The sequence below is a fragment of the Stigmatopora argus genome, chromosome 10, assembly GCF_051989625.1.
Source record: "Stigmatopora argus isolate UIUO_Sarg chromosome 10, RoL_Sarg_1.0, whole genome shotgun sequence".
In the NCBI taxonomy this organism is placed as follows: Eukaryota; Metazoa; Chordata; class Actinopteri; order Syngnathiformes; family Syngnathidae; genus Stigmatopora; species Stigmatopora argus.
In genome coordinates this window covers 7305346-7321364 of record NC_135396.1, presented here as the reverse complement: position 1 = coordinate 7321364, position 16019 = coordinate 7305346, and the positions used below count along the sequence as shown (strand labels likewise).

The window sequence follows — 16019 nt, the reverse complement described above, 5'->3', positions numbered from 1 at the left end:
GGGCCTAAAAGTGAACTCTGGCTCTCACACCCCCTCTGGCCCAGTCTCCGGTGGGCGACTCAGTCCGAGAGGTGCCGCTTATATAAAGGGCTGTAATTATGAGTCTTTCTGAAGCTGAGTGCTCAAGAAATCAACAGCACAATTATAATATACCAAAGAAAGGGGTTAGTGCACCAAAAGGTGGTGTACCATGGAATGCAGGTAAGAGAGAACAATGTAAAAAAAAAAATACTTGCAACAATAATAGTGAAAGTCTACTCACAAAATAAGCAGCCAGGAAAAGTCAAAGACACACTTTATATAATAATCTATAAGAAATACAGATATTTAAGATGACCATTTTGAGATTAATTTTAGACATGCTGAATCGCATAATCACAGTTTTGTTAGACAAGAAAAATCACATTTGTTTGTCAGATTTAGGTTGTTGATAATGTCTAGAAAGAAGTCCTCTTCTCCTTAACAGATGTTGGGACCTATTCAACTTGGATTTAAAAATCACTTGACATGCCCTTACCATTACATTTTTACATATTGACTCATGTCTCTCCGCTTTGTCTAAATCCTAAAATGTATCAAGGTGTTTGGGTGGGCATCACTTTGAGAATAACCCATAAGTTTACATTAGTGACTAGTAAGTAATATATATGTATACTGTTTACAAAGAAGCAGTCACTGATGGTGCAGTGGTACCTTAGAATGACTTCATTAGAGTCAGCAATTTTGACTCAGTGATGGGGTAAATGTGAGTGCTGGTGGACATCTCTATATGTGCCCTGGGAATGACTGGAGACCAGTTCAGGATGTAGTACGCCTCATGCCCAAAGGTAGCTGGGATATGCTCCGGGACCCTGCGAGACTGATCAGAATAACCAGTGTTAACAATGGATGGATGGACGTATATAAAACTATACTTATATATTTACATATAGACATCTATTCAAAAATTAGGACTCACTTGCATTCGACAACATAGGTTCTGTTGAGAATAGATGACTAGATGTATAGTATATGAGATAAACATAGTTTGGGAGTAAAAGTATAAGACAAATTCTCATTCAATAGCATAGACTGGTAATGTGTGCAAAAACATAGTGAACATTATTAACAAATGTTTGACATTGCACCTAATGTGTGGTTAGAAAAATCAAAGGGTCAATAGGAAACCCCAATTCATATCAATGAATCATGTTTGATTTCACATTTTCTTATTGCCATGATTTGAAGTATCCACAGCAAATAAAACGTAAAATAAAAAATCTAAATCATTGGTTTGATGTGTTGAGCTATAACTATTAATGTTATATCACTAATGGAATGTATTGTGGTTAGATGTAGAAGCAAATACTAAACGTGAATGAATGAGTAGCCTACCTACGGTGCTTCTTGAGAAGCAACCTGTCCATATAGGTAAGTCTGCTTTCAGTGAACTCCAGTTTGACGGGTACCCTGCTGTCTCCCCCTCTCTCTGTGTTTGCTTCATGGCATCTCTCTGGAGGAAAGTCTACTTGAGCCGCTACACCTGACACTTGAGAAACAGTGTACAAAAATATAGTTGGATTACAGAGAGAAGAAAAGGATGCCAGACAAAAAAAGAAGTGGACCCTACAGTACAAACCAAAATATAGACACATATCAGTAAGAGCCATACAGAACATAGTATAGCAATACAGTACTGTACACTAGAATTATAGTACAAAAACAATAAAAGTGTTACATTACAACCACATGAGCGAGAATAACACCAGGGAAAGGAAGAAATCGCTATGATTGCTCTCAACACTTTAGAAGTCCATAGTGGCAGCTTGAAAGTGGACCTGTGTGCCAGTGGCTTGACAGAAATAATTAGGGCTGAAGGGGCTGGCAGTAATTTGCAGAGAAGAGTGGAGGGGGTTAGGGGGGGAAGTCTGTCCAAGTGTGTTGGGTGGAGAAAATAAGAGAACAAATAAAAAGCTCCAAGACCTCAACCCACAGCACTAATATAATAGCACATAGTACATAAATATACAAACATTGCAGACCCAATTTGAGATGGAAGACAGCCTGTATACATAGACATGCACATAACTGTGGGGAATGAGTGTTGTGGAGCGTACGGCAAACACTTCACTCGTTATCGAAATGCAGCCAACATGGACTATTTTTTAAACTGCAGGGCTAAGCACTTTCTGGATAGTGCTAGGACATCATCACATAGTGATGAAGAGGGGCAGTAGAAAAAATTCAGGACTTTCAACAGGAAGAAAAGTTGTCGCCTGAAACCAGGGAGGCAAGTAAAGTTAAAATATTTTGCTCTAATTTCAGAAACAATTGAAGGGGATTACCGTTATGGAATTGTATTTGCATACATTCTGTAATCCTTCAAATCATTTAAATTTTAAAATGCAACATTCATTCATTCATTCATCTTCCAAGCCACCGTTGCTGGAGCCTAACCCAGCTGTCTTCGGCCGAACGGCAAACTACACCCTAGACTGGTCGCCAGTCAGTCGTAGGGCACACAGAGAGACAGACGACCATCCGCACTCCCAATCATACTGCCACCAGCGGGAATTAAACCCGCCCCTGCCTGCACAGAAGTCAGGCAAGTGAACCTCTACAGTCTACACCACGAGGCGGCTTTAAAAATGCAACAATTTGTAGTTAAAAATGTCAAGTAACATAAGAGCAATCAGTTTAAGGACATGAGAACATGATACAAAAGGCTTTGCATTGAGTTTTGTACTTAGTAGTTTTAAAAAAATGTTTTACAGTTTATTAGGAAGTAGTATGTTACAATGCAATCTTAGTCCTCACCTGTTTGAGTCGAAATTGTCACTGGTTCTGTGGCACTATCACTATCAGACTTTCGGTTTCTCCAATCTTTGAGAGCCTGCTGGAAAGATCTAGCAGACTCTTCCTCATTATAGCCTCCACTGAGAAGGGAATTCTCAAAAGCCTTTTTAGCATTCTCATTGTGTTTCTTTCTACTTATTTCCACACAAGTCTTTTCTCCATAATTCTCAGTAAACATCTGCAAAAAAGGCAGAAACACTAAATTAGAAAGCATGCCAAAATAGTGATTCATGCTAATCTTCCCTAATCTCACACTATAACACTACTATATAACACCAACAGAAATTGAATTAGTCGCAAAAATCATGTTTACTGATTAAGAATCTGCTATTGCACATCTGACTAATTATATATTTAAGGGGAAAACAGACAGGACAGTTTACATTTGAGGGGAAAAATGGACAGAACAGTTTATGATTCTTCAAATATGTGGATATCTAATCTCCATTTGTGCAAGCAAAAAAAGGAAGTGAAATCTTCATTGTCTTGACATTTTTATAAGAGAGCTCAATAACAAAGAAGCTTGGAAGCAATCCCATGATGAAAAACCAATTAAGCAAAGTCTCAGTAAAGTAGACATCATTGCAGGCTGCCATAGCAATGAGAACTATCTGTAAACTTTGAAAATATGAGGGCATTTTTTGGCGTATTCATTCATTAATCAGTCAGTCTGGTTAAAGTCCACTTCACTCATCTTTAATAGATTTGATTGACAATTTACTCGAATCTAATGTGGAAAATCCTACTGCTACCCACAAAAACACGTAAAATACATAAAACCTATGAAAAGTTAATAGTGCTTTCCTATGTTGGGCTTGCATAATCCCCCCACCTCCTTGTCTAAGAAACAATGGCTTAATCAGTAGCTAGATGTTTATTTGAAGCATGACAATTATTTGGACGGAGCAGAGATTTTAATCACATTGGCAACAAGAGAGACTTTGCTCCTATGACCCAAGACATCCCGTGACATGAATGATATGCCTTCCAATCTTCAGAATTTTGGTAGGGATTCACAAGGCTTTAAACCCTTTTGTCACAGAAGAATGCACAATGGGAGTGTGGTTTAAAAGTTAATTAAAGCCATTTTAATAAATGCTAAGACAAAATGATGATAAAGACAAAATTTATATTCAAATTCAATAACACATTTACCGACAAGTACTACTAATAGTGTGTGAGAACATAAGATAGATTCAATTCTAATAAACAACCATTCTTCATAAGAAACATCGACGTACAGATACACACTGCTTCCTAATAAAACACAACCCTCCAGACACAATTATCCATGTAATACTTGCGCTCGTTTTGCATCTAACAATTGGATGAAGGGTCAATTCCAGAGGTAATGGCTAATTCATCGGCATGGGTTTTAGCTACATGGATGAAACAGTCGTTTCAACAAATTACCCTATTTAATCTTCTGCTCAAAATATTAAACTTTTCTGAGCCAAGGAAGTCAACGATCACTAATTGAGTGCTTGCTTTTCCCCAAACAAAGTAAATAAGAGAAGTAATAGTATTTCATAATTCTAGGCACTTGTAATTATAATTTTATACACAGTAATTGCATATGTAAGAGAACTATATAGTACACCACTGCTATATATTGCATATATGCTTCTAACATGCAAAACACACCTGGATTTGAACCCCTGAACTTAGAACTTCCGAGGCAGATGTGCAAACAAGTCATCCATTATGCTATACTTATCTTTGAAACATATATGGATATAGTAGTCTTGCTAAAAAGAATGATTGATCTGAAAGGTGATAGCCAAATGTCAACCCTTATTAAGCATACAAGGAGAACCTTCTAAAAGAAGGTGGAAGTTATCTAACATCCAGGTTTGTGATGTCATCATAGAGACAAAGTGGCTGCCAAAGGGAACCTCTACAGCTCAACTGAACTCTTTAGCCAATTCGGCAAAAGCACTGCTTGGTTATGTAATAGTAGACACATAAAAATTGTGGCACAATTTGAACATGTTTACTTAGAGAGACACTAAAATAGTTTTTCAATTTTCCAGTGTGCATTAAAAAAGTTCCTGCACTCCACGCCCACTAATATCGGAAGTGCTGAACAATTTTCTCGGCTGGCACACAAGGCTGAAGCGCCAGTGTGATGTGAGTGAATGTTTTATGTTTGCATGTGAAAATAGCTAAGCTTGTTGTCATTGAAGGACGATTGTTGGCCACATCGCTGCAATGTGCCAAAGTTCCCACCTGCATTGCCAATGCCCACCAGCTTCCCGGCGGCATACTCACTCGAAAGCCAATCAGCAAAGATTATTCAAATTAGGTCCAGTCAGTTTCTTATTAATGAGAAACTACAAGTCTGCAGAAGAGCCTGAAAAAGACCAACTCAAGTCGTATCTTGAAAAATGATATTTTGGGCATTTAATAATGCGAATTCTTATAAAATTGTTTTCCAAACTTAAAAAAAAGAAGTAGCCCTAGTAGTTGTTGTGAGATACTGTATGATAGCATTTGCTTGTTTTCTGAAAAGAAGAATCACTGAAAATGTTATCTTTGTCCCTCAACAGGAAATTAAAACTCACTGCACAAAAACACAAGAGGCATACATTTGACCTTTGTATTATTATCTCATCTCATTTTCTGAACTGCTTTATCCTCATTAGGGTGCTGGAGCCAATCCCAGCTGTATCCGGGCCAAAGGCAGGGACATCCTGAATCAGTGGCCAGCCAATCGCAGGGCACGAGGAGACGGACAACCATGCACACTCACACCCATACTTAGGGGCAATTTAGAGTGTCCTATCAGCCTGCCATCCACATTTTTGGAATGTGGGAGGAAACTAGAGTACCCGGAGGAAACCCACGCAGGCCCGGGGAGAGCATGCAAACTCCACACAGGTGGACCGACCTGGACTTGAACCCAGGAACCCAGAGCTGTAAGGCTGACATGCTAACCACCCGGCCCACCCTGTATTATTATTAGTTTATTTAACTCCGATGAAGTTAATATTCTATTTGTCAACCTGTCTCCTATTCTCTGTCCTCTTTTCTTTTATTCTTTCCAACACAAACGACACAGGATTATTTTAGCAAGAGATGCATGCGTCAGCTGCATGTGTATAATCCCCCTACCCTTTGCATCCTGCCAAAATACACAGCTGAGCGTGATTGAATAAGGATATGGATGTGTTCGCTTCAAATTGAAGTACATATCCGCCCCAACCTAACAAAGCTACAGAAATGAAAAGTACAAATAATTATAAGATGTGGCAAGCCTCGTTAAACCTTGGAATGTTTACCAGTCAATTGCCAGGTGTAATTATTTATTCATTCTACCTTTCAAGTTTTAGGACAAAGCCGAAAGAAGTGTCTAAACTGAAATGATGCAAATGCAGGATGACAACAAAATCAGTAATTCATACAATCTTGACAAACTGCAGTGCACTGAATATTTTGAAACATTTATAAATCAAGATGTTATTTGGGGGAGGCCCAGCGAATGAGTGGTTAGGACGTACTGCGGTTTCCCTCAACCAGTCCAAAAACATGCCTGCTAGGCTGGTTGAACACTCTAAATTGCCCGTATGTATGAGCGTGAGCGTGAATGGTTGTCCGTTTCCCCGTCCGCTGCGATTAGCTGGCCACAAATTTAGGGTGACTCCCTGCCTTGTGCCCGAAGTCAGCTGGGATAAGCTCCAGCACCCCCAACCCGTGTGAGGATAAGCGGGTTAGAAAATGAATGAATATTTTTAAGGTATTATTTGGGGCTGCATTAAAAGTAAGATGGAATCTTCTCTGTACCCATGTTTCAAGTCCTCATAACAAAAAAACATTTTAGCCAATTGATGCTTTTGAGCATATAAAATGATTTAAAATATTGAGTTCTGCAAATGAATATCATGCGAAGGCAATTGGCTTTGTGAAATGCTTTGATGTTTTAAATTCATTTTGTCATTTAACTTTTTTTCTTAATAATAAAAAGGAATTTTAAACTGTATACACCTTGTTATTAACTTTATTTCATTAGGCTGAGCGGACATTTCCGGAGAATAAGAAATTAAGTTATTTCAGAGGCATGAAATAAATTAATTGTGGAAATTTCAATTAAAACAAATTGAGCCGATTGAAAAAAAAAATCCGCATAAGGATTAAACCGAATAATTCAAGAATCCTATATCTGAGGATCACACAAATAAAATAAGGTAATCAGCACTAAGAGTGATTAAGAGTGTAAGAGTGACTGCTTAAATGCTATCCATGCTAACATTTAGCAGGCCATTTTTATGAATGTAATCCATTATTTAAGAGGGCCTTGACAGAAGTGATAATTCCTTTCCATCTAATCAGAACCTAGATCTGATTGGAGTAGAACACCTGAAATTGAGCAAAAATGTGGAGCATTACTGCCCCCTTTGGGTAAACTGTATCAGAAACAATGTGTGAAAGCACCCAATCATTAACCATTTCATCTTTTTCTTGTGCAGTAAATCTATAGACAAAGAGGTTTCAGTAATAGAGCTAAACAAACTACACGTTAAAAGATGTACAACATTATTGACTCTTTCCTTTCTCTGAAGACGCATTAAGCTAAGCAACTGTTTTTATGTGATTTTGCGAACATTAGCATGATAAGTTAATAATTTTCATCGTTATTGAAGAGGGAGACAAACAATAGTCTGTCCTCATGTGAGCATTTCACAGCTTCTTCACCCATAAGGTTTGCTTGTACTTACTCATCCTGTGTGTCAACCTTCCAACACGAAAGTGTTATAGAGGCAATATAAAACCTGCTGATTGGTAGAAAAGAGTTGACCATGTTTACACAATTAAATTGAAAATATCGCCCTCTCCAGAGAGCGTGTCCATGACATTACCAAACCGTGTCTAAATTGAAGGCTCACACGGGTCTAGATTTGCATTGCATATGAAAATAGGCCCTATGTTCAGTTTTACTGATGTATCTGTCTGCGAATGTTTTGCAACAGCAACTCGAAAACTGGCCCATACAGGTGCAACATTGCCTTCTAATGGTGCCATAAAGCTGCCCCTTATTTCCCCTCTTACGCCTGGGGATGAATTACAGCCACTCTCCTGGGACTAGGCATACAATCAGGCAACAAGCAGCATTCACCACACTCTTCTGTGCTATGTTGGAGGAAATTAGTTCCCTTTTATGCTTGAATGGGTCTGAGATACTGCAGTGTTAAGCATGGTGGGTGTTTGTGCATGGGTTTTGTTTCTCAAGTGTGGTGCACAAATAATGAGAAGTGGGGCAGTTTGGGGGTGATAATGGCATTGCCCTAGTTACACCTTGCACAGAATGCTTGACGGTGCAAAGTAGTATTCATAATTCTACAAATTATATTTAAATCACAGTTACACTGTGTTGCAAAAGTGCCTTGATATTGCTGGACGATTCACTTCCCCGCTTCCCATACACACTCCCCTTTGTGATGGAATGAGTTTTATTAAACCCTTCCAGAAGACACCCAAGTTTGCCTTTTTACCAAAAACAAAAGGGTAATACAGCTGCAAAGCCCATAACTGTGCAACACCAACATCAATTGCACTTTCAAGTTAAGTACCACTTTACATTTTAACTCACTGCAGGTGAGTCGAGTTATATGTCGCTATCTCTTCAACAATGCCATAGTGGGTTTAGAATGAATAAAAACAGAAAATGTTCTATGAAGTGGCATTAGCTTTATGGCACTGATGTTTTCATGTCATTATAGTGATTAATGCGCATATAACCTAAGCTATTAACATTGCAAACACAAGAACATTACATTACATGCAGAGGAGAGATAGTCTCAAGCTCACCAGTAAGCCTAATGAGTGATATTAGAAAATCCACTGGATGGGTGGATGGCTTATGGTAAAGATCTATAGGCATCCCATTTAATCTTTTTGTTAAATAAGACCCATTAGAAATATATGTTTGTGCATACCTTTTTATCATTCCTGACATCACCTTGTCCGCAGTTTGTTGCCTTCATCTTACTAGGCTTTGGTGTCTCAGGACAACAGCAGGAATCACACAGCGGAAGATGAGGTGGTGCTAAAGAGACAAAGTAATATTTATTTGGTGTAAAAACGCAATGTCACGCAATGTATGTAGATTAGTCAATTTGGCAGTCTATATATATATAAGCCCATAATGCAATTTATGGCTCACCTGCTAATGGTTCATCCTTTAGAACTCGGATCTTCATTTTCCCTGCTGAGAGACTCTGGAAATGTAGGAAAATAAAATACGCTTGCAACAGCAATGGGCTATTCTACAAAGATGTACAAAGTTTGGAGGGAACTGATGCAGTTGGTTCCATTTCTAAACTTAATTTAAGAAATGGTAAACTGACAGTAAGTTCACTTATGAGTGTATTTTGTTAATATTTTCAGTCAGACTATTTTGTGTAGAATGCTACTAAATTTCTGAGACAATATAGTTAACAAATTAAGAAAAAACAGACCTTTTGCGTTTTCAATGCAGTTTGTGTTAGAGAACTCCTGTTGATTGATCCAAAGTGTTCTGACTTCTGATGTAAAAATGCAATATGCCTAGAAAATGGGATAAAGAATATTTATTTTAGCAATTGTATTAGCCAGGGCACAGGTATTCATGAAAATGACAGAAAAAAAAAAAGGCTGGCTCTTCTTTTGTTATCAACTTAAAATTAAGTCTTGACAGTCTGTCAATCATTTGTCTCCTAGTCTGTTGGATCTCTACCATCACCTTAAATACATCTTGTTAACTTAATTTCTTATCAATTTTTCATAGAAATTTGTTGGGATAGGCTACAGCACCCCTATAACCCTCTGGTCTGTGCATACATTTTGAGACTTTTCATAATTCAGTTATGAAACAGTCCCAAAACATTGGAACAAGGAAGTTGCTGGAGTTGTTACCCTTTCAGTTTTACACTATTGTTGTTCAATTTACTCAGTGATGCACAAGTTTATGGTGCATTTGTCAGTGTTGAATTCATGAAAGGTAAACAAACATACATTGAAAGCATATTGTCTGGGGAACCATTCTTATTGTTTTCCTTTGATTTTTGACTTCATGCTGTGTTTTCATCTATTTGCCACCAGTGGACTGAACAGTCATTCCTTCAAGCATAGAACCCAACAGAGAACATAGTGAAACAAGGACCCAACTTTAGCAGCTCAATTCAAAACAAAGTCATTTTTCTAACCATAACAGCCTCAAGGACACCTACACAATCACAAAGCATATTTATCCATTTTAGGATACATTGGAGGACTGGATAAAATTTAAGTAAACAAATGGAACATATCCCAAGGCAATAAAAATTATTTTCAAAGTAATGTTCACATTTAGTCACAGCCACAGAAAACCAGGGAAAGTAGAAGACCATATAGATTTTTCAAATTTTTTGTTCATTAACCTGCAGCACCTGAACAAATATCTCATTTGTAATCCAACCGAGAACTAGAATTGTTTTCCTAAATCAATTTGTTATGAAGATTCACACAGCTACCACTCACACACTGAGACATGTATAAATATTTAAATAATAAACCATATAAAATTTGTGTCACAACAAAAATCTGACTTTTATAAATGACATTTAAATTACTGTATCTATCTTCTCTTAGGAAAGTAAACTATTGTTGTGGTAACAGCATTGCCACACATTAATTTACATGCATGAGGAAATAATCAGCGAGTTTTCATACATAAATTATGTTCATCCGTCAGATAATTTGACATTAGACATATTCTGGGAATTGGGAAAAGCCTCATTTAAAATATAATGAAATATAATGTTCCTGTGGCAAAATTTCTTATGCTCCAACATTGAATTATATAAAGCTATTTTGGATGTTACTATTTTTTGTTGTATAGCAACCCATTGCATGAGTCAAATAGTATCAGTGTGTAAAGAAATGTTTTAAATGTGACGACAGAGTTGCCACTTGACTAAACTCTGTTGGTGTGTTGTGCTGACAATGAGGGTGGACGTTCTTTTTGACAGTGGATGGCATTGGGTAATCAAGCCTGCACCATCGCCGTGGCAACTGACTGTCGCCAGGGGAGACAGCTGAGGCACACCTCTGCTGGTGCAGGATAACAAGCTGTCCCTTCAGGACATGCCCCCCAGAGAAATAAGGTTTGTTGGAAATCTAGGTGGATTTTGCATTAGCAAACACCTCATTATCTAATCCAGATTCATCTACATCTACTACACATGCCTCCACATATAAGAAAAAGTTGCAACAGATTCAGAGAAAAAGTCACAAGCTCTGTTTCCTCTTTGTATGCTATTCTAGTACTTTTCTACATACTAAACATTGCCCGAGGTACTTTATAATACATGTTATATAATAGATATAGCTGTGCACGAATAAAGCATAATTATGAAACATTTATCTATTTCTATTAATATTATCATTATTATTATGTACATAGTAAAAATACAATATGTAATTATTTAAACAACAACAAAATGACAACATGTTGTGTTAATGTATCTAAAGTTTAATACAGAAATTGTGAAGGCCACACAACTTAATGAAATGCAATTCAGTGTATGCCAAAAAGTGTTGGTTAGTTCACAATCACATCTATAAATTAACAGGTATAAGTATTATAAAGGGCTTTGGGCAAGATTTAATGTGTGGGAAAGCACTGTATAATCTGATGAGTATGCCAATCCGACAGAACACAACATTTATCGCCAGCTGTTATTCTTTCGTTTCCGCTGTCGTTTTTGGTGGAAATTCAAAAAAAAGAAAGAAAAAAAGACTTTTTAACAGGCCCCCAATGGGCCGTACAATCCACCGCAGAGCAAGAGTAAACCATCTGCCTGGCTAAATTCTCCTCCAAACGCGCAAACAATTTAACTAAATATAAATTATGTTCATTCTTGCAACAAATGATCTCACAGAAGAACATCTTTTGACTGGAAATTCAATTTAGGGAGACTAATTTTCCAAAATTGTCTTAATTTAGTAACACTACATTTTTCTGTGGTGGAAAGCGGACTATAGCCTAAACTGGTTGCCAGTCAGTTGCAATAACAACCATTTGCGCCCATATTTACACCGTCAATGAGTTGGAAATTAACCCAAGCTGCACTTGAGTCAGATAAAAAAGTATAGCACCATAACTTAAGAGGAAAACCTGTTCTCTAAAGGAAGGTATAAGAGGACCAGTAGTGTCTGCAATCCTTCAAGGCTGAAAGTCAAAGCTGCATTAAAGCTTGGACTTTGGAAGGGCCAATCATAGAAGTATGTACTACATTTGCCCCGGGCCAACCGAATGACTTTATTATTGCCTCTGTAGTATTCCCAAAGTCATTAAACTACACCTCCTTTCAGCAAACTAAATTTGAACATCTATTGTTTGCCACCAAATAACAGAAATGCTTGTAATACCAGGATGAACCATCAATCTACTAGAGGAGCAGTGTGATCTTGGGGACAAGCAGTTAGAAGATAGAAAAATAAAGTACGCACAGCATCATTGTAAATTACATCTTATGTTGTTCTGAGGAAGGTTTAGGGGAATGTAAAAGATCCAAATACAAGTAGCCCCTATAATGCAGTGTCTTACATTGTTTGCTTGCTGGGCATCTACAGCCCTCCTTTCACATTTCTGGAACCATCACGCATTATTTTATGTGTGTGTTTGACAATTAAAATATGTTTTTTTTCTTCACTCTATGATAAGCCTCTTAAGTCTCTGATCCCTCTCTGTAGCCACACTAATGATAGCCTACTATGAAGGACTGAGTGAAAAGTTAATTTCCTATTGCAGCAAAATCTCAGGGAATACAGGCACTTGTAATAGTTTTCAAGTAAATTCATTCCGTATTCTGATATTTTCCCGTCTTGTCTCCCGCTGTTTTCTATTTGTTTCTTTCAACGACTCCTGACACCCCATTAGCTGACCCAATGATACTTACCCCCTCTCGCCTTTCTCCTTTTTCATACTTTCTTTCAGTGTTCGTAGTTTGTTTTCCAGCTCGGTGCTCTGCTGTGTCAGAGATGCTGTCTCCGACTGTAAGCTCTGGGTGTTCCTATAGAAACGTGTGAACGTGCATATTTTATCAAGCAAGTCAATGACAGTCAATCATATAAATGAACCACTCCATCAGATTAGTAAAATAGGCAAGCATCGATATGTTCAATTCATCCTTTGCACCAATCTCTGCTGCCTTGGCTGATCAATATTTTCATCTATTAGTCACAAGGTGCAAGTAGCACTGAGCTCAAGCATCAATTTAGTCAATTTGCTGTTGGCAAATGAAAAACTACTCGTAGATGCTGCAGTACATTTCAAACAAAGTGTTATGGAGGGGCCAAACATGCTGAAATGCAAACACTTGTACTGTTGGCTTCAAGATTATCAACTAAGCATGCATAAAAGAATGAAAGACAAACAACCAAGATGAACTACTGACAATTTTTCAAGTCACATTGTTATTGGATCTGAACTTACCTCGAAGTAAAATGTATAGATTTAGTTCTGGGGAGCATCCCAAAGTCATTTAAATTCATAACTCCTCTTAGCTGGGAGGCCTGCGTCACTTTGGCGGCTTTTTTTCTGCAATAAAATTCACATACAATGCCGTTGAGTACATGAAACACCCACTTTGAACTAAAATCCACAATACCGCTGTCATTGCCCTCTAAAGGGATGCCGGTAAGGAACAATAACCAGAGTGGACAGATTTGCCAAAAGCGATGCAGGGTAGTTAAAATAACTGGCAGTAACTGTTTATAGGGCTATAGAGAAATTAGTTAAGTGGGGCATATTAGGTATATTGGTATAGTGAGAGCAGATAAACTGCCAGCAACATAGCTGATAACATAATGGCTTTATAGAATGAGGTTTGTTACAGTTCACTCAAGGAGCAAAAATCTCTAAGAAAAGCAGGCATTTTACCCAAGTTTACAAAATATTAAACTTGAGCCAACTCCATAGATCTGTTTTTTACATCTATGCCCTCATTACTCAATTATTCATTCATGTTCATACATCAACAATTTATAGTCTTCAATAAAGAAAACATGTATGCATGTCTGAGCTGCATTCAAGTTTGTTGTTTGTTGATGCACATGAAAACAAAAAATGCACATCTGATATACATAATTCCATTAAATGCCAGTGCAAAGTAGGCCTATTTAAAAAATATTACTAATTTCTCCGAAATGTAGGAAAAACTAAGTTGCAAATATATATATATATATATATATATATATATATATATATATATATATATATATATATATATATATATATATATATATATATATATATATTTATATATATATTTATATATATATAAACTAAATATATTGTGAGAACTGCTTAAATCTTAAATTTATACATTAATAGTGCCGTCCTTAGTCCAATATATAAGTTAAATAAACTAAAACACTTACCAAAAATTTCGCATGGGTGCGCTTGAAACGATTATTTTAACAAGGACACATCATGAAAACTGCACGTCACCGAAAGACAAAAGATTACATCATTGTCACACGTATAATGAGTCACGTTACACTATATAGATATTTAGTAAATAATAGCATGTAATATAATACGTAACGTACATTCGTAGTTGTGACGACTTTCAGAAAATAACAGGAAACTATCTGGATTGAATTTACCTGACGGATCTTTTAACCAGCGAATGTGAAACAGATTGAAGGAATAATGCAGGGGTTGCAGTTTACGTCTTAAAAGTGTCTATTTTGGTTCTTAAAAGCGTTTGTGGTAAACTGTTTTATAAGAAGCATGCAGCGTCAACGGGGTCGAGTACGGTTTCCATGACAACCAGAGCATGTGATCCCAGCTGTCCTTGTCGCGATAGGCAACTGTGCGAGCGACGCTAACACGGGATATTTTAAGAAAATAATCTTTGCACATAATTGGAAATCTTCCTGAACAAGGATAACTCAAAATATTTATGAAGAAATGAAACGTGTATATTTTGATTTTTTTTCATCTTGCTATTAAAATATCAATTCATTATTACTAATAACAATAAAGCAGTACGTAATTCATTCATTTTCTGAACTGCTTATCCACACAAAGGTCGCAGGGGGTGCTGGACCCTATGACACTCATACCTGGGGCCAATTTAGACAGATTAACTAGGCTACCATGCATGTTTTTGGAATGTGGGAGGAAACTGGAGTACCCAGAGAAAACCCACTTAAGCCCGGGGAGAACATGCAAACTCCACACAGGAGGACCGACCTCAGAATTGTGAGGCCAACGCGCTAACCACGCATCCCCCAGACCACCATGAACCAATGAGCAAAATGTTAATTTTTGGCATTTTTGAATGGAACACCAATGAGAAAACAAACGCAGGCACAGGGTGAAAAACATTGGAAATCTAGACCCGTGATTGAACCCTTGACCCTTGAAGACACATAAAATGATAAAGCGAGGAAAAATGTCTGCTCCCAAGTCAGGCAGTATTAACTTCCTTGATATAATCATTCATAAAGTTTCAACACTGCTTAACCTTGTCAAGGTCACGGGGCGCTGGAACCTATCCCAGCTGACTTTGGGTAAAAGGCAGATTATACCCTGAACTGATTGGTCAGTCACAGGACACACATATAGACAGAAAACCATTTACTCTCACAATCACACCGCCACCGAGGTGTAATCGATCCTACGGTGCTTAAGAAAAACATTGATTTATGTTTTTCTCCAGTGTTACACAAAAAAGTACTAATTTAAGTTGTTGTGATTGTTTTTATTCTTCCTACATGATAATGAGGTTGTCCAGAAATCTATCCAAATCATAAATCTGAATAAAGACAATTTTAAATTGACATTTTGGTCTTGTAAGGGCATTCAATTATGCACAAGTACTTCCATTTTATTGCCAAATCATGCTATTTTTACTTCCGGTCAGTCTACCCATTCTGAATTTTGTTCACTCGATGTGTGTGTAGGGACTTTTGCAGGTGCCATAAAGGAAGTGTGCCTGTGTGACTTATTGAGCGGAGCTTTTGCTGCATGGTCACTTAAGGTTGTGACCCCTCGGCTAGATTCTGATTCATCTGCTAAGCGGTGACTCTCCAGTGCTCATTTTTGCTCTCTCACTCTCAGAAAAGGCTTGCAAAGGTTGCTGTGCATGCACAGGCATATAGATGTGTAGGTGGGGGACAGGAGAATAGTGAAAGAGGTGGACGTGCTGTACTTA

At 37.5% G+C, this 16019-nt stretch overlaps 1 protein-coding gene across 2 annotated transcripts; it reads right to left on the bottom strand.

Moving 5' to 3' along the window:
* Positions 1–341: 341 nt before the first annotated feature.
* Positions 342–14603, bottom strand: zbbx (zinc finger, B-box domain containing). Of its 2 annotated transcripts, XM_077611925.1 has the most exons (9): positions 14464–14603; positions 13289–13393; positions 12753–12866; positions 9291–9378; positions 8996–9050; positions 8769–8878; positions 2797–3013; positions 1375–1528; positions 342–859 (listed from the first exon to the last, which is right to left on the bottom strand). In XM_077611925.1, the coding sequence occupies exons 2-9, from the start codon at positions 13345–13347 to the stop codon at positions 799–801; spliced, it is 858 nt and encodes a 285-aa protein (XP_077468051.1). In that variant the 5' UTR covers positions 13348–13393; positions 14464–14603; the 3' UTR covers positions 342–798. The 2 variants fall into 2 exon arrangements, with proteins under 2 accessions (XP_077468051.1, XP_077468050.1); XM_077611924.1 differs by lacking the exon at positions 14464–14603 and having other exon boundaries at positions 13289–13636.
* Positions 14604–16019: the final 1416 nt, after the last annotated feature.

Bases quoted from the DNA above. Each gene is read 5' to 3' on its own strand.
- zbbx (XM_077611925.1), bottom strand. From the start codon at position 13,347: ATGAATTTAAATGACTTTGGGATGCTCCCCAGAACTAAATCTATACAT. The intron at 9,051-9,290 runs GTCTGTTTTTTC...CTACATTTCCAG, and splicing joins CTGCATTGAAAACGCAAAAG to AGTCTCTCAGCAGGGAAAAT. The intron at 8,879-8,995 runs GTGAGCCATAAA...TTGTCTCTTTAG, and splicing joins AAAGGATGAACCATTAGCAG to CACCACCTCATCTTCCGCTG.